The following is an 18,783-nucleotide window of genomic DNA, read 5'->3' as shown; positions in this document are numbered from 1 at the left end:
ATGTGCAAACAATTTTGAAATAATATTTTGTTCCAACTCCAAAATTTCTTGGATCCTATTTGTTACACATGAACGGCTATCTTCAAGTGAATGCACAGGTATATTCTCCCAGGTTAAAAAAGTTATACCTACCAGCCAATACCGGTCCAGGAATGAGAAAACAGATAGGTAATTTCACAGTAACCAGTTTCCTTTTATTGTTCTTAATGAGCAAAACTTTCCTTTCTCTCACACACCAAAATTCTACCAGAAGGCTAGAGCTCACAGGATACCTGCTAAATAACAACAGGTCAGTCAGCGCTATGAGCCCACTCACTAGATGACGAAGAGGAAAGCTCAGTTTGCAGCAAAGCCACTTGTTAAAAAATTCATAAATTTATAAAGACACTTAAAACCTTCTACCACAGTTTATAAACTAACATGTTATTCAAACATAACAAAAAAAAGGCACTGAAAATGCAAAGCCAATAGCAATTCTTTTGCATCTACACATCACTATTGGCATACATCGTTAAACATCCTGGACATGGTTTTTACTAAGGTGTAATGATTTTTTGTTAATAGGAAATTAAGCTTCTTTAGGCAGGGATTTAATCTTTCATTTATGCTATCCACCTACTTTGAGATGTTACACACCAGCAAATAGTAAAGAAAACTTGGAAGGGGGTAAATACTACTGCCAATTATATGCTTAGATACATTAGCAGTGATTAGGGAATTATACAATAAAGTCTATATCCAGTACATTATGTTTTTAATGATCACTCTAACAAGCACTTAAGTGACTGTGATACACTAAGGAATGACCAATACCCCCGCATAAGGGAAAGTTGAACATCACTAATCTCTTGCAATTTTTGGACATGCAAAAGAAAGAAAATTAAAGAAAAAAAGATTGTTTTAAAAAATCTTTGTTAAAGTTCATTAGTAGCAGCTAAGGAAACAAACTAGTCACACACACACATAAACAAAGAAAAATCCCAAAGCTCTGTCAAGGATTAGACTCCAAGAACAAGCAGAAATACATGTCCATTTCCTCACAGCAAACGTTAACAGTGGCATGAGATAAGTTGACACGTAATAAATCAGGTTGTTTAAAATGTTTTGTAAGGAGCTAACAAAAGTAAGTGATGAGGTTATAGAGGATTCAAATATGTCAAACTCAGGTTATGATGCTGCAGATGAATCCGAGTAAACTGGCACCTGTAGCTCCACATAGCTGCAAGTTTCAGGCCAAGCACATGATGGCCTTGCATACATCTTTTCAGGACTGGGCCCTCATTTAGTTTACCGAAAGAAAGGCGAAGAAATTTCAGAGCTTAAGATTAAGGTTAAATAATTTCTCAATAGCACATTGAGAGAAAGAATTTTTGTAAGTGAAACGTGTGCCTCTTAATTCTGTCTACTGAATTGTTTTACCAATCTGAAAAGAAACATAAAATTAACTGTAAATCAAGCAATTCTTGATACTGAATGCAAGTAAACAGTTCTGTAATGTGGAAGGAGCTAGGGAAAGCACTGAGAAAAAAGAGAATCAGCCCCGAAGCAGGGAGAAAGAAGAAAGTTCTTCAGAAAAGTAGATGGAATTCTGATTTAGGAACTTGAGACAGGCAAGAAAGTCTACAGTCTTGAAGATAAGCTTAGGAGTAATTGTATTACTATGGATTCAAAATTTTCATTCAAGATTATTTTTACGAAGCTGTTTCTATTGAACTTTGAGTTGTTCCTAGCTTTCCTAAAGAAAGCAACAACAGGAAATAGACACAGTTGCACCTCCTAAAGAAAAAAAGATACTTTACATTGCAATTCCCAGTCTAAAAATAATCTGAACTATGGGATTCCACTGTTGAAAAAGTGAAGAATTTGGGGCTTACCATTTGGAGATTATACCTTCAGAGACACTAGAGTAGAGTCCAGGACAGAAAATATTCCCAAATCATAGCATCCAGTAATGCACAGTAGAAGAAACAGGTCAGTTATTTGTACATTTTACTAAACTCTAAATTGTCTGAAACAGGTTTGCACATTCCCTAATGACTGACTCTAATTATGACGAACAAGAAGAAATGGACTTGGAAATACCACCAAACTCCTTATAACTGATGCCTCCTGCTTAGACTCACCTGGAACCATTACATTCATTTCTGTCACCCTATCTCAAAAATGTCCACTGGAAGTATCAGGGGTTCAAAGACAGAAAAGAATCAGTGGTGGCCTGAAAAAACCTTATAAAACTTGGCCAAATGAAACACTAATTTTAGAAGACACACACACAAAAAAGGGACACCACAAAAGAAGATGCCTGCTTACCATTTCTGTTGAGTGTCAGAACACCCACGGGCATTCAAGTAACTGAAGAAAGCACTTAGATTTAAACCTTTTCACTATGCGAAGACACACGTTTATGACACTCATAGCTACAAAACATCAGGGCCAAAGACATCACAGTACTTAAAAATGCTGGATATTTATAAGTGTGAGTATTCAAAATAAAAAAAACAAGCAAACTGAAAGAGTAGCAATGCTCAAAAAAGAATCAGCATTTTGGAAGTGGTATAGAACAAAAGCCAGTACTTGCTTTAAGAACTTCTTTGGGAGACAAAAGATATATGGGTAAAGGTTATCTATAAGTGCCTACTGCAGAGAATTGTTGTCCCCCCACCTGCCACCACATAAAAATACCGCTTGCCAAAATGCCCAGTACTACCTACTGTCAAGCACAGGATCCTAGGTTATGGAACAATGTATAGCTGTTTTTGTCACTTTCTGAAGGTCTACATTTCTTACAGCACCTTTATTGTTTTCCCATCTTGTGGTACGATGGACAGAAGCAACATTTCATCTAGATTGTAACTGTGGGGGGCAGAGTTGGGAGAAACATATTCTCAGTGAATTTTTTGAAACCTATCATGACTAGGGCTGCATTCATAGCTGCAGCAACTGTTATCTAAATTAAACAATTTTATGATTAAGAAAAGATCACTAATTGATCTGGTATGACAATTATCACATTAATACATAATGTGATTCAGCCAAAAAAAATTAATTAGACAAATAATGCTGTAACTGCATGATGGTAAAAACTGCCATTTTACCAAAGATCTATTCTGGCACCTACTTGAGGACGAGGTGCCAAATTAAAAGCATATTGCATCCAATTTTTAAAAAAGTTTCAAGGAATTTGAGCTAAAAAAGCTAGACACACACATTGCATAGGGAGCAGTGATTTGAAAAGAATGAATTCATCTACATCCTGCAATATTCTCCTGACCCATCTTCATGGGAAGACTGAAGCAGAAGAAAGGCATTTTAGCCAAGCAGTGTAAGGTTGTACTTGTCTACTCCAACAGAACTCACGCTGTAAGAGAGAAATTTGTCTGTATGGGGAGTGAAGAAAGGAAGAAACGGAGATTCTTCTGAATAGCCTATTTGAGACCGTGCAGTGAACGCAGGGGCCCCACTCCCATCTGCTCCCAATGAAAAGCACATTTCTTACATTTTGCCCTCTCTAACAAATACAGAACATTTATATATGTATACTAAACCAAACCAAACCAAAGCAAAAGCCACCAAACCAAAAACTTCACTGCATATGCTTCTCCTCCCTGGGAGAAGAGAACAAACAACACGTGACAGATATGCAGTCATACAGCTTAACACACTACTGGAAGGCATTCAGATATAGTAGGGTGAAATGAAGGATAAGCTCCTATATAGAATGCAGAATAAAGTAAATTGCAGGGAAAAAAGGACTAGACTTTTTCTTTTTTAACCACCCCAAACATGGTTGTTAAGCCACAAAGAATTTTTGGGGAGAGGTATCATGGCAAATTTCATGTACATGAGTAATAGATCAAAGTCAACTAATAATTCCTTAAAAAAAGTACGCAATCAGTAAAATAACATGCACATCATGTGGACTGGAAATATATTCCCTATTTCACTGGGCAAAACTATTGGGAATAGTTTTAATTTTTAATTAAGAAGATGCACTATAATCCACTTATTAAATAAGTTTTGAATGGCTCCATCGTGAATTAAGGTCAAAATACAATTTCTAAATTCTCAAGCTATGACGTAAGATTAGCTTTATTGATCTTCTGCATGATTTGTAGGAGCCCCCAATCATTATTTTGACAGTTTTATCATACAGTAATAGACTCCCTTTTAGATAATTACAGTTACTACATTCAATTTCAATCTTCTGTAGGGCTTTTCCTCAGATAATCACACCTAGATCATGTTTCTTCAGTCATACATATGCAATAAACTTTGGATAACAGCACTAATTATTTTAACACTGTAATTTTAAGGCTTACCAAAACAAGTTCAAGGGTTAATTATACAAGAAAACTTTAATCTTTAAAATCTGTCGCAAAATTCATTTTATAAATAACGAGCATCTACTTTAAGCAGAAATAACAAGCAGAATACACAACGTTAACAGACCACAGAAGCTATGTAAAGCTGTTAAGTTGTACACGTCTCAGGTTTCAATTTATACCTGTTTCTCATCCTACCACCACGTCACTGCTGTCAACAGCCTGCATCTGTCTTCCTAAGAACCTCCCCACAGGTACCAGAAGGCTGTTCTTCAGCCCCCCTGAAACCATCTCTCCTCCCAGCTGAACAAGCCCCAGTTCCCTCAGCCTCTTCTCACAGGGCAAGTGCTCCAGTCCCTTTACCATCTTGGTGGCCCTCCAGTGAACTCACCCCAGTCGATCAATGTCTCCCTTGTACAGCTGCGGTTTAACCCAGAAGGAGCCCAGAGTTCTACTGCTGAGGTGAATCAAGAGTCTCAAAGGCATCAAAGAGCACAGTGCTGACCGTGCTGCAACCACAAAGCAGTATGACTGAGTAGGGCCGGGATGTCATGTCTTCTCCTCCTGCCTGAGGGTTCTACATACATTTTTTGCATGGTCTGGCCTACCTAATGTTTAACGATTCATTTAAAAATCAAAAGAGATTGCAGTTGGCAGCATTCCACTTTGTTGACCTGCTTATTTTCTTGTGATTTTTGAATAGCGGGTTCCAATCTCCTTAGTCAAAGAAGCGATTAATTCAGGTAAATTTATTGCTTGCAGGGTCTATCATCTTTTGGAGACAGGAGACCCAAAAAAGAAAGAAAAAAAGGAGTTTATTTTATTTTAACTAAAAGTTTGGAACACCTAACCTAAGGTGAGGTTTCAGGGTCACGGATCCTACACGGAAAAAACAATCCCAACAGCAGCCCTCAGCAAATTGTTGTTCATTGGTTTTCAATGCTTTTTCAACTGCTTTTCAGTGTTTCCTTTGGTGTTTTTCATTGGCTGCTTAAGATAGTTCTGAAGATGTCAAACATTTGCATCTCCCTTTCAGATGACTCTTCCTGCATTTTGTTGTATAGCCAGCTTTTTAATTGAGCTGTCTCAGTAACACCCTTCATGCACTGCATTCAGCACCCTTTTTAGCTTTGAAGCTTTTTGCTCAAGCAGAGTCATTCTGAAGTAGAGCAAAGTTAAGTCACGCAACGTTTTTTTAGCTCCTCCAATACAAAGGACATGGATGCTGTAGTTATTCAGGACAAAACTGGTGGTAAGACGTTCCAGGGATTTAATGCTTGTGCTTCAGTATAGTGCTGCATATATGCTAGGGGAAGGTTTGATGAGAAGTTTAAACTGGGTTATTTGCAGTGAAGTCATTTTTAGAGAAGCTTAGCAAGGCCCATTCTGGCTACTGTTCGTAAGTTACGCTGAAGTAGCAATATTTACACAGATGCTAGTGAATCTGCTAAGGAAGGAATGCATCTCACAGGAAAGGATGTTTACCTCCTGTGAGTTTGAAGATACCCATTTCTATAAACAGAAACAACTTACTGTAGTTGAGGGCCATGGTCTAAAATCTGAGATGACATTGGTCAAGTAGCTCACTGATGTGCAATGCTTAACACTAAGCATGTTCTTTGTCTACTTAGGACATAGGCTTTCTCCAATACATTCTAGAAAGAGAAGCTGGAATAGTCCAAAGAAAAGTAACTTTTAGGATTTGAAGGCAAACAGCTTTTCTCAGCAATATTGTCTCAAGAAAAATTCTCTCCAGCACCGATTTATCAGTGCACTACTGAGGCTGCATTCATCAGACATTTATACAGAAATGTGGACTGAGCCTTGCTCAGTATTATAGAAAAGCTACTGAATTTCCTCTGAAAAAGTGGACAACAGACTTAGAGAGGTTAAAAAGAAAAATTGCCCTTCATTTTGTGTTCATCCATTTTTCCCCTTCTAGCTTGAAGAGGAAGCAGGGAATGAGTACATGTGGATTCAGAAGTGTCTAGCTCTCATAAATCCATGCCTGTCAAGTGTAAGATTGAATCCTTGTCTTTGCTTTGACACAGGCTCTCTGTAGGACTGTGGCAAAGTTAATTAACCTGTTCATGGTTCAACTGTTTCATTTGTAAACTGGGAGTAGTATTTGGACCAAAACTCAAGCATGGCTAGTGAATAAGCTAGTATTTCAAGATCATCAAGAAGGTGGTGTGTAGTGGTTAGAAACCCAGTCATGTCAGCATCATTCACTTCAGTTGTGCATGCTGTCCAGAGTAAGTGGAAATAAAAACAAATATTTTCCCACATATAAAAAGAAAAGGAAGACCAAGGGTGCTGGCTTCACTAAATTAACATCAGTATTCATGTTGAAAGTATATAGTAAAACTGGTCACATGAAAACTATTCTTTTGCATTGTAGCCTCAGCCTCCTGCTTCTGTTCCACTGTGCTTTTCTCATCCAAGAGTTAACGGGATGAAAATAAGCTGCTTGCATGCATACAACATTGGGACTCTAGAAGCACTCCCCAGTTTCTTCAGCAAAAGTTTTAATTCAGTTGCCAATTTGTACTTGTAAGAGAAGCTTGCTTTGAATACCTGCATGAGACCTGTTCTCTAACAGCATCCCTACATGGCAAGACTATTACATGGCAAATTAAAAAAGCAGCTTGTTAACAGTCAATCTAATGGTGAAGGAAAAATAGTTCCCCATTCCTAAAAAGATAACAAGTGAAATAGTGACAAGCAGATCAAAAAAATGGAGTGTACTCTAATTTCAGAGGCAGAATCCATTCTGGACATGCCAGCAAAGGAATCTTTTTTGTTTCTGTTTTGAGGATGTAGAATTTGTTTTCACTAGTGCAACTAATCTGCTTTGAAAGCTGTCCCTATCCTACTGGCTTTCCATTCTCACCAAGGCAACTAAAGGAACATATATGCTCCCCATAGTCAAGAGGAAGATACACAGCAATGAGATATATAAAAAACTGGTTTTGGTTGTTGTTTTTTTTTTTTTCCCAGAGTGGGAACTTCTACTTCTGGGAGCACAGCTTAAACATCTGGTATACTTCCTGCCCCTGCCTTTGTAAAAATATTCTGCATTATCAGTATGAATTCAAAGATAGGAAGATGGAGTAATGGAAAAATTAGGAGTAACTGCAAATGCTTGTTTAGAAACACTATCATTGGTCAGTATTAAAAATGACACTTTCTCAAGACTCTGTGTTTAATAATATGTGTGCAAATGCAAAGAAACTGTAACTTGTGCAATTTTGTCTTTTTGAACAGTGAAATCAACTGTCAGTCAATAGAATGCAAACTTAATGGACCACAGTCAGAAGTCACCCAGCAAAATACTCTTAAGTAAAAAGCTCTTGTTTTATGATACTAATTGGCTTGAACAAAATTTCATCCATGTGGAAAAATGCACACAAAAAAGTACAACAGGACGTTACCAAGACCTACTGTGCACCTGTAAGTTTTACTAGAAGGCAACGTACTGCAATTTAAGTTTTCACATATTCAGTAGACATAAAGTGAAGACAGTGTTATATTCAGGATTGTTTTTACAATCAGCAATATATTGCACTTAGCATTTTCACAGCCTAAAAGACTAGTGATTGTATGTTGTGTTGTATGTCTAGATTTGTTAGACACATAGCAAATTCTCTTAAATGTGCTGTATTTTAACATAACTCCAGGGTACCAGCCTGAAACCAAATCCTTACTTCTATGGATTCTGCATTAGTGGACTCTGATAATTAGTCAATGGTAATACACTTCTGAAAGATGAAGCATATTCCTACATTATATGTATCAGGTAGCAAACACTTTCTAATAAGGAAAAATGTGAAATAAGACTTATTCAAATAAATATTTTAATTCCTGGAGATTTATGCAATTTGAGATTCTTGCATAAGAGCTTGTTCAGAGTTGAAAATAATTTCTAAGAGCTAAGTATGAAGCATTTTCTAGCAGAGGTGATACAACTTTGAAATGAATTTTACGTTAAGGATTGTTGACGTACAATGAATTCACATTTAGGTAGTGTTCTCAGAGCAAATAGATTATTTATGTTACCTACGCTGTATAAATATACTAGACAATTTTGAAGTCAGAGTTTTGAATTACCTTTTATTATACATACTGTCTAAAATTTAATAATTATAGTTGTACTGTGCAATTTGTAATGCTGCAGAATGCTTGTTTTAGAACTGTTTTCTAATTCTTGCCTTCCATCTCTCTGCCTTCACTTGGCAAGTGGACTGTAGATGCATTTCAACAGAAGCAACGGATACTAGCACTGCTCTGCTCAACTGCTCAACTTGAGCATATAAACTGCATCTCATTGCTTTTTTTAAAAAAAAAAAAATTCCACCAAAAGCTGTGTGTAGAAAGCCTGATAACATTGGTTTCTTTTTTAAAGTTGCTTATTCAATAGCTAAGAGAAAGTAGAGGAAGGTGGGGGGATATGCTAACCTTATATACATGTTACTGTCATGTTAATAATCAATAGCAGGTAGTCATACAGAAGAAGCTTGACGTTGTATTTTACATTATTATCTAAGTGTAAATGAAAAGAGGGCAGAAAAAGTAAGATTAAAAAAATGTGTAAGTTTTTGCACTTCTTCCTCTTTATGTAGTCGCAATTATGAATTTCTATTCCTGTTTAACATCTTTACCGATGACCTGGACGATGCAAAAGAGTATACTTTCCTCAAGTTTGCAGATGACACCAAACTGGGAGGCAGGGCTGCCATTCAGAGGGGCCTAGATAGATAGGCCAGAGGAATGGGCCAGCAAGAATCTCATGAAAGTTAATAAGGGCAAATGCAGACTCCTGTACCTGGAAAGGAGGAACTCCTGGCAACAACGCAGGCTGTGACGGACTGGCTGGGGAGCAGCTCTGCAGAAAAGAACCTGGGGGCCCTGGTGGGGCAGCGAGCTGAAGGTGAGCCAGCACTGTATTGTGACGGAGAAGGCGGACAACAGCAACCTGGGCTTTACTAAAAGGAGCAAAGCCAGTAGACCGAGGGAAGTGATTATCCCCTTTACTTAGCATTTATTAGACTACATCTAGAATACAGTTTTGCACCCTGGAATTCAACACCTGGAATTCATGTCTTAAAAGGATTCTAAGTCTCCAAGTACAGAATTTATCTATTTTAATGACAACATCAATTTTATTTTTCTTTTTAGGATACAGGGATAACTGTGATATATGATGTTACGTTTATAGGGTTTCACTATGCTTGTATAAGGCACCCTCTCCCCTTGGCCCCACAGTTTTGTTTGGAGTTAATCTTCCATACATTGATAGAATAATCTGAGAGATTTAATAAGGTAATAAGCAGAAGAATTATTACAGTGGTCGGTGGAATAATAGGGTTTGAACTTGGTTAAGTCAAAGGATACATAGCGAGAGCACATTCTTCAAATTGTTCAGCAACCCAATAGAACTTGAAGCTTGTCACAGACTGAAAACTGCCACACAAGGCTCCCCTGCTCAAACCCAAATAGTAAAAACACTAAAAGGATATACCTTGCTTGCATCCAGAAGCTGTATACTTTTCCTTGACAACATACGGAATCGTGACCAATGTAGCATAATTGTCTTTGACATACTTAAAAAACAGTAAGTGGCACAGAGGTCAATTCTAAGCACTATTACTTCATGTAGAAAACTGTAGAGAACTCAACAATATTTTTGACTGCAACAGCATTATACTGCATAAATAGGGAATTCGGTGTGATATCACAGTAATCTCTACCCTAAGACCAAAGTTACTGGAAAAGAAAAAAAAAAGGCTATCAAATTGAGAAGTCTGTAGGCTACGAAGTCTATGATTTTCCACTATACTTAGACCACTTGGGCAGAATTTAAGCCCATGTTCCGTATTTATTTTAAAAGAAGTACACTGTTAGTTACTCTGACTTTTATAATGGCAAGCTCCTTTCCTAGGAGTATAGGCCAGTTGGTGGAAAACTTTCCCATCGTTAGTACTGATGTCTTTATATAAAAAGATATATTTTTTGCTTTCAACAGATTTTATTGCCTACCTTGCAAAGAGAAATGTAAACATTCCTGCTCAGTGATAATTTTGCTCTCGTATTCCTTAGCCCACAGATTTACTTTTCTAGTTTCTGATTCTTCAGAAAGAAACAAAAACTCCTTCCCCAAAACTTTAGCTTATGAAGATGCACACACTATAAACAACTTTCAACCTATTACAACATGCTATGTTTAAAGCACAGCCAAAACATACTTTCTTTATATTCAAAATAGACTATTGTAAAGTGGGTTGTGCGTCTTTTTTAAATACTATTTGTGTTACGTGAGATCTTTTAATGCTTTCCACTATGTAATTCTATGGTTTAAAGTCTGTACACAAGAGAGTCAAAGATAATACCAAACAAGTAATTTGTATAATACAGCAGTACTCTGTATTTTAGCAAAGATATGTTTTAGTAGAATGGAGTATTACTGGAGCAATAAGCAGCGTGCTTCTCCTGATCTCTATCATCCATACATTTTTGTAGAAGCAAAACAATTTAGAACCATGAATTGATTAGTGAAAGTAATAGTACAGCTACAGTACTCTCCTCTCCCAGAGGGAAAGCTTTTTTCCATTTTAAAGGGGAAAAATTAAAAATACAAAACCAAGACTGACTGAGACTTGCAGCTCATTAAAGCTGGGGTGATTTCCACTATACAGAATTCTATTGATCTCCATAGTCCACAGTAGACAAAAAAGTGTGGTCAGGGAGGGGATGATGGATGCCTCTGCCAATAGCACTGAACAAACCTGTTAGCTAATTGCTACCAAAGACAATTATCCCCGCATTGTTTCATAATGGAAACACATTACAAAACTCTAATATACACACAGGGAAATTTGATGATTTGACTGCGGAGCCATGTGCATTGAATTTCATTGCCAAAGGCCAGCCAGGTCGCTGCTGTGAGGAAGAAGAAAGTGTCAGAATAGAAGCCAGACTATCTCACAGCTCTTTCCCTAAGATCAGTTGAGCAAGTCCACAGTATCGTAACAACCCTGCAATTCCCCTGCCACACCCACACCATATAACAGACAACATAAAGCATGTATCTTTAATGAAAATTAAAAAATAAAATGTACTCTGAAGGATAGCATATTTTTACTTGGTACAACTAAAAGCCAAGGCTAAAACTGATTCTTCACAGTTTTGATCACCATGAAAGATTTTTCATCATTCCACATTCAGATGACAAGTCAGCCTCCTGACAGCCATATAACAAATAGTGATTTTTAAAGTGTTTTATATGGCAAATCCCCCCCCCCCCGCCCCATCAAGTGTTACGAATTTACTTTTGAAAAAAAAAATCTCAAAATAGATCACAACAAAACTGTCACTGAGTTAAGCAGCTATGAAATCTAAAAATGCTCCAAAATAAGGATTTATTTCATTATACCTAATTACAGTGTAATTCAAGAACATAGCACTACATAAACAATTTGCCTCCTATCCCCATCAGCCACATTCTTGGAATGCCTCTTTCTAAACAGGATTCTAAATACACTCGTACTCCTTCCTGGCATACTCATTCAAGACATCTAATTCTAGCAACGCAGTTGTACGAATTCTGATGTACAGTACACCTCAAAATTACATTCTGTTTGACTGTGCAGTATAAGATGATGCAAAACAAAACAGAAAAATGTACTTAAGGTATGCCATCATTATAAAGATAAATTAATAGTCAGAAAATTTATGATGAATCTATTAACTTCATAATTCACAAGTCAATGAATTCTGCTTTACAGTGCTTGATACTGCTCTACATTGGCCAGTCTACCTGCTTCAGATTGTGCTGACTACTATTTTGACAAGACCTGGATAGCAGTAGGTCCAAAGCAATCAGAAGGTTGACTTTGACAAATGGTGGTGCTGCGGCGAAGTTGAAAATAACACACATCCACTTTAATCTCTTTCTTGATTAAATCGAAACCATACCATTCTGACATCATGTGATTTGCTCATGAAGCATCACTGCAGGTTACTTTAGAGGCTACATCTATTGAAATGATATTGAATTTTTAGGGGAAGTACTTAATTCATTCAAATGAAACCTTCAGAAGGTAACTGGGCCACCAGTCACTGATAACTGTGCAGATTCAAAGAAAACCAAAGGAAAAATCCCTGACAAAAAACACCATATGCTACTGCATGATATTTTAGTAGGTATTATCTTTTGCTTTCAAAAAAAGAAGATTATACACATAAAGCATATTCTGAAGCTTTTTACCTTTTCTGCCATAGTCAAGCTCCAAAGGTAAACATTACACTAGGTAATAAAAATGCAGAAGATGAAATTGTCTTTTTTACATGAGACTAGGCAAATATTTATGGGGCAGTTGACAAACTCCTGCCTAGTAAAAGAGCCAGCACTGAGAGCAATTACCCTGATATTCATGACTCACTTTGAATATCACATTGAATATTACTCATAAATCTTTTACGAGCACATCCCCAGAGCTCACTTAACAGCCGGTTTTAATCATGCAGTTGACACAGAGAAAATAACAAAATGTATTTTTTCAGTGGCAAATTAATTTAGGCTTGAACCTCCTCCTGTAGCTGTATTCTTTTCTTTTCTTTCATTCCTTTTTTTTTATTTTCTTGTACTGAGATCAGTTAAATGCACTTTTGCATTTAACAGCAGTATTTCTCGAATGCTGCAAAATTAAAAAGTGGCTTAGGTTTATTTTTAAGACTTACTCTTAGTAATTACTGACTTTTAAAATACATAATTTTAAACATTTAAGTGTAGTGTGAGCCCCATACCCTTTATTTTACTGGAAGAACAGATATTCTGAAACTCTAAGAGGGAAAAAGAAAGCATTCATTTAGCTAGTACTAAATTGTGGGTGGTCTTTTTACATACAGTTTAACTGTCATTAGCTGTTGAAGATACCAGCCTTAAAATGTTACCCTCATTAGCTCACTTGCAATATTGCATTAATTATTTTTATATCATAGTGAGAAGAAAAGGTGAAACAAAAATATCTTAAAATTAAAAAAACACAAAAGAAAAAAAACAATTAAGATACTTACGGATGGCTTGTTCTTTTTCTTGTAGAAATCTTTCTAACACAATACGAGCCATCAATGATGGCGCAAAGTCCACCTTACCTCAACAAAAGTAGAAAGAGAATTTCAGGAGGTAAATGCATTTAGACGCACATTTGTCAGCACTGTAATCTCCTTGCAGATTAAAAATAAAGAGTAAAAATAGAGGAAATGGTAGGTTTTCCCAATTATTAAGCTCAACTATTTGAACCAAATGTGCAGGAGCAATCCACAGTACCCAGTGGAAAACCAAATAAAGTAGGTAATATATATTGCTGGTTATTATGTTTGCACATTTTACATTTGAACCACTTTTTGTGAAAGATGACAGTAAAATCCCTTTTGTAAGGTTACCCGCCAAGGAAAAGAAGTGGTGAGCCTTTGCTGTGAATACTCACTACATGTGGCACACATCAAGTGATACCACATATCCTTAATATCAGTATCTCCAGCAGATGTGTTGGGCTTGGTCAAAATTTCTTTAGAGTTTATATTTTCCTTTTTAACAAAGCTATTCCTCCATTTAGTTAGTTCAATAGTTTTGAACATAAGGAAAATGTTTGGTGTAGTTCCACCTGAAATTACAATAGCTTTTTAGATACCATTATAATACTACTTTAGTAAATCACAATTTTAACTACGAGAGAGTAAACCTTGCCCACACATTGTTATGGTGAATTTTTCTTGACATGTTTTCAAGTTCAATATTAATACAAAAATTTTATCTTGATTTAGTAACCAGACAAAAAAAGGTGGCTTCATTTGTGTATACATTTTTTTCCAAATATGTATGTACTTGGATGCCCTTAAATTCCCCAAGTAGAGAGAAATGCTTTCCACGGAGCTGCTTATTTCCAGTAACCCACATCAGAGCTGACACATGAAAAATGGTGAAATTACTGAAGGTAGTCCAGCCTGAATAAGGACTACCTTATTAGTTCAGGTACTTGCATCTCCCTAATTTTCATATTAATCATGTGTCCATCTTTCTTTGAAATAGGGCCATCATGCTTCATGTCAGAATTTAGCATGTAAGTAAAATTCATAGTGCTTCAAATCTCACTTGAAAATATTTGTATGAAGAGAACAGTGACTAATTTTATTATTCCTATCTAACAAAAATGAGATTTATTTTAGTCCTTTTGCACTGCCTATACAATATGAAGAAGTTGGCAAATAAAATAAAAAAAAAAAGAATTAAAAGTAGTTTCACAAACCCTCAAAAAACCAACCCCAAAAGATAGTAATATGGAGCTTTCCTATTTAACAGACCTGCTACACACTGTAATGCACCTATGTTATATATTTCTCATCAATTTTTACAGTTTCCACTGATTAAATATATATTGACTCATAAAGTATTACCATTACATCAATTGTCAGCAGATGCAAGAGTATGTCATTTAAATATTAACTATCATATAAAAATGGCAGCTTGATTGTTTGGAAGCAGTAATCTGGTGCTGGTTATTGCCACATTTCCCTAATGCATTAGGCAGCAGTCACAAAATGCATTGCCTTTCTTATATACCTGCTACTACAAAATCAGAAGCAGATAAGTTCTTTGTATATCTCCCCTTTCTCTGAGATTTAATTTTTATTTATTTCTGAACTGCAGATATCTTTGATCTGAATTGCAAAAATGCATTAGTATAATATAAACAAAGATATGCTCACTAGAGTCAGAAATTATATGCATCATCTCTAAATCACTGGGAAAAAATATACAAAGAACCAGTAACAGATATATTACTTTGTGCTTGAAATATTTTTATGACAGTTCCCATATAATATGGGTGCGATATATCATGAATCAGGTTGTTTACCTAAATTCTTAATAAGATTGTACTTATTTATGTAAAGTAAATTCTATTCTCAGTACTTTAAGACTTGTCTTTTCCAGAAACGGTAAGAAGCTATGCATTAGTACTAATATGAAATAAATCCTTTATTCTATGCTAACTGTATGATCAGGATATGTGGACACTTCACAGACCATTAATACCTTCTAGTAATTGATAGGTAATCGCTCATTTGCTGGCTGCAGCAATGTACATGAGAGAGAAACCATTCTTTCTTACCAATGTAACATGTAGAACTTGCTGCTATTGCAACACTTAATATTCGTACTGCTGTATCATTTTCAATGCAAACACTCATTTTCTGCCTCCTTCTTACATTTTCTATTAAAATGCAACACAAAACAGCATACATTTCATTCTATCCCTCTGAGGTTTGCATAAGCAGTTCCAACGAGTATCAGCTATTGTATTGTTATTATTATTGTAAATAAATATTTTAGAGTTTAAGGGGTAGATATTTCATCAATTTTTTTTCTAGGAGGCTCACTGCCACTCTTTCAAACTTTTTACACCTTCTTTGAGATAGTGCTTTAGATAGCAGTTTTTAATGCAAGTAACACCTTGCATCCCAAGGCAGATTCATATTCTAGTTAATAAACAGCATCGATACATTTGTCAAGACTTTAATGGCAACCGTACTGAACTTTTCATACACCAGCTTTTCTAGGAAATGGCTATACTGAGGAATTTACTCTGCTTAATTGCTTTATATTAAGCAGTTTTCATTAGCCATCCTCTAATCCATATGAACAGAAATAAACGAAGTCAGGAAAATGAACTGGTTTAACCCTTCCTAATATTAAATAATAATAAAAAAAATCTTAGATGGGTTTTATTATTAAAAACAAGGAATCAAATGTAAGTAAAACTGATGCAACTCCATTTAATCAATGTGGGAATTTTTAGTAAGTTTGTGCATTAAAGACCTACGGTCTGTCTGAAATTTCCAGCAAAATACAAATTCAGACTTTCTTACACATTTGCCTTGAAGTTAAGAGACTAATTACATTAACTGATTTATTAATAAATGGGGCTTTTTGTCTAATTATTGTAAGTACTAACAGACTGGGGAACCATTTTAAATGTCTAATGTGCCTTGAAACCATTTTTTTTAGGTTAATTACATTTCTCACTAAAGTCACTATAGATATGCCCCTTAGGTTTTATACCAGAAGATTAAAGAAAAAAGTAAAGATGATTACCTCATTGGCCAGCTCCAGTAATATAGGGGCAGCTGCATTTTTCATCACCCCATTCAGGTACCTAGACAAGACAAAGCCAGGTAATTCTGTGGTGGCAAGAAAAGGCCAGTTTATACATGTCAGTTCCCTTGTGCATCTCTTTCATTTGGGGGAAAATACCCCAGTACAGAGTATTTAATGGGAAATCATTTCAGAAGTAAGTATTTTAAACAATCAGTAACTCTCCAGGGTTGTCTCCTATACATCTGCAAGGTATATCAATCTCAATTAAGTCACTGATAAAAAACACAATAAGTCAAGAAATTAAAAAAAATTTTGGCTTAATGACATACAAATAAATTATATGTGTACTACTTAAAGATACATTACAGACAAATAAACCTCTATTATTCACAGTAAAGATTTTGCGTTCCACCTTCAACTATGAAGGCGTACTGTGTATCTTACTCAATTCACTACTATGCACAAAACCATAAATTCTCAAATTTAATCCAGATTTTATCAACTGGGCAGTAGTTTAAATACTAAAGGCTTACTTTAGTGAAATCAGAGTCTAACAATCAAATTAATATTCTAAAAAGAAGAACTATTTAGGATCCAATAAAGGGTGATAGAAAGTCATTATCCTATCAATGGCAAAGGCTTAATGTTTCTGATTAAGGGTATTAGACCAATATGGATACACAGTGATGTTTCTGACCATCACTTCACACAGTATCGCCTTCCTCACTTCTGTTACTTTCACTGTTTGATGTTTATATTTCAATAATGCCTAAAACCTGTTCTCAGGAGTTGAAGGGAAGAAGCTATATTATTGGAAGCCACTTAGTGCTTTGCAGCCATGTGGAAAAGAACAATAGTTACCAACATTTGAACTTGCTCATTTATCCTATCCGTATTCATATAGCACATCATTACTGACATCATTAGAAGGCCACAGCCTTCCCAGCTCTATCATTATCTATCCATCAGAAGCCACTCTTCTGCTCATTAATTACAGACATAAAAATTCTTTATCATTTTACCTTTCTGTGGAATGGGTGTAATACCTTTGCATAAACCTCTTCACAGAGGATTACAGGGCTTTTTGTTTGCAAGTTATTCTGAGGCTTAATGAATAAAGGAAATGATAAAAGCTTTTTGCTTTAACCTATTTCAGTTCTACATTAAAAAAAACACAAAACAAGATGCCTTGTGTATATTTAAACATTGAAAACTTGTAAGAGAAGAAAAAAAGGAGAGCTCATAAACAAAATACCTAACCAGGAAGATTTACTTGAGATTAATGTTCTAAAACATGCATCTAGTTGATTTAACAGCAAAGCTACAGCTGACAATGGAGTAATTTTCTGTCAGATATTTCTAATGCTACTGGCAATTCCATTAAGGACTAACAGGTCTCACATGCTGATGGCAATACTGTTCTGAAAAGCTTGCTGATCCTTCTTGTAATTTGTCTTCGTGTTTGCCTAAATTTAAGACTAGTAAGTCTCAGCAGAGCAGCAGAAACTACTCCACTCAACCGTACTTCTACTTGCTCCCAACAGGGACCACTGGAAATGACTACCTTCAAAAATTGGTAGTTTCTGACCTAGGAAAGCAATGGGAGCACAATTATCTGCTTGTATGTTGGTGGGAATAGGAAAGAGCATACCACACAGACTGGGGTTTACAGTGGCAAGATGGATGCTACAAAAGAGTAGAGGAGAAGACATGTTTGTCATGTTTATGCTTGAAGCATTTCAAACTGGCTTCTGACTCAAGTAGTTTGCCCCTGTAGCTTACGAAACATACTACACTGTAAATCTACTAAAACAGGATTGAGATGAGTTTTCTAACTATTAACAGAACATCTCTGATTTTAAAACATGTGCATTTTATTCGTCCATGTTAATACAGTTGCAATATGAAATACCTAGAAATAGCATAAAGAATGATTTTCCCTACCACCACCATATAGCTTCATACATAATGCATTAGTTATGTACTGCTATCATACTTCAGACAGTACAGAAGGGGACAGGAGACCAAATCCTCCTACCTGATGTGAGCCAAACTTAATCATACCTACAACCTTACTGAGACCAATACAACTGCTGCTTTGCATAAAGCGAAATTTGGTCCCATGTTTCAGGTTTAAGTTGTTGGAACTAGTAACGCATCATAGAAGTGATTTAAATGATTTACATACGTTTTAAGAAAAGGGTTATTTACACAGCAGTTACAATTAACATAGGGCACTTCAGTGCAACTGTGCTGGTGATAAGTAATTAAAAATAGTATTGTATATACATGGTTATTAACAAC

The 18,783-nt window shown here is 35.9% G+C and overlaps 1 protein-coding gene across 7 annotated transcripts in view; it reads right to left on the bottom strand.

Moving 5' to 3' along the window:
- Window positions 1-18,783, bottom strand: part of CDIN1 (CDAN1 interacting nuclease 1) — a 134,943-nt gene that overhangs the window by 84,095 nt on the left and 32,065 nt on the right. For 4 of the 7 annotated variants that reach the window (XM_030035799.1, XM_030035819.1, XM_030035809.2 and 1 more), the window contains exons 4-5: window positions 16,477-16,537; window positions 13,398-13,470 (exon numbers count right to left, since the gene is read on the bottom strand). In XM_030035799.1, the coding sequence (XP_029891659.1) occupies window positions 13,398-13,470; window positions 16,477-16,537 (134 nt within the window). Of the gene's footprint in view, window positions 1-4,713; window positions 4,831-11,189; window positions 11,262-13,397; window positions 13,476-16,476; window positions 16,538-18,783 lie in introns of those variants that run through there. The other 3 variants (XM_030035849.1, XM_030035829.1, XM_030035839.1) reach the window with 3 other exon arrangements.

This window comes from Aquila chrysaetos, chromosome 2 (genome assembly GCF_900496995.4).
Source record: "Aquila chrysaetos chrysaetos chromosome 2, bAquChr1.4, whole genome shotgun sequence".
NCBI classification, from domain to species: Eukaryota; Metazoa; Chordata; class Aves; order Accipitriformes; family Accipitridae; genus Aquila; species Aquila chrysaetos.
This window is presented reverse-complemented; position numbering and strand designations above follow the sequence as displayed.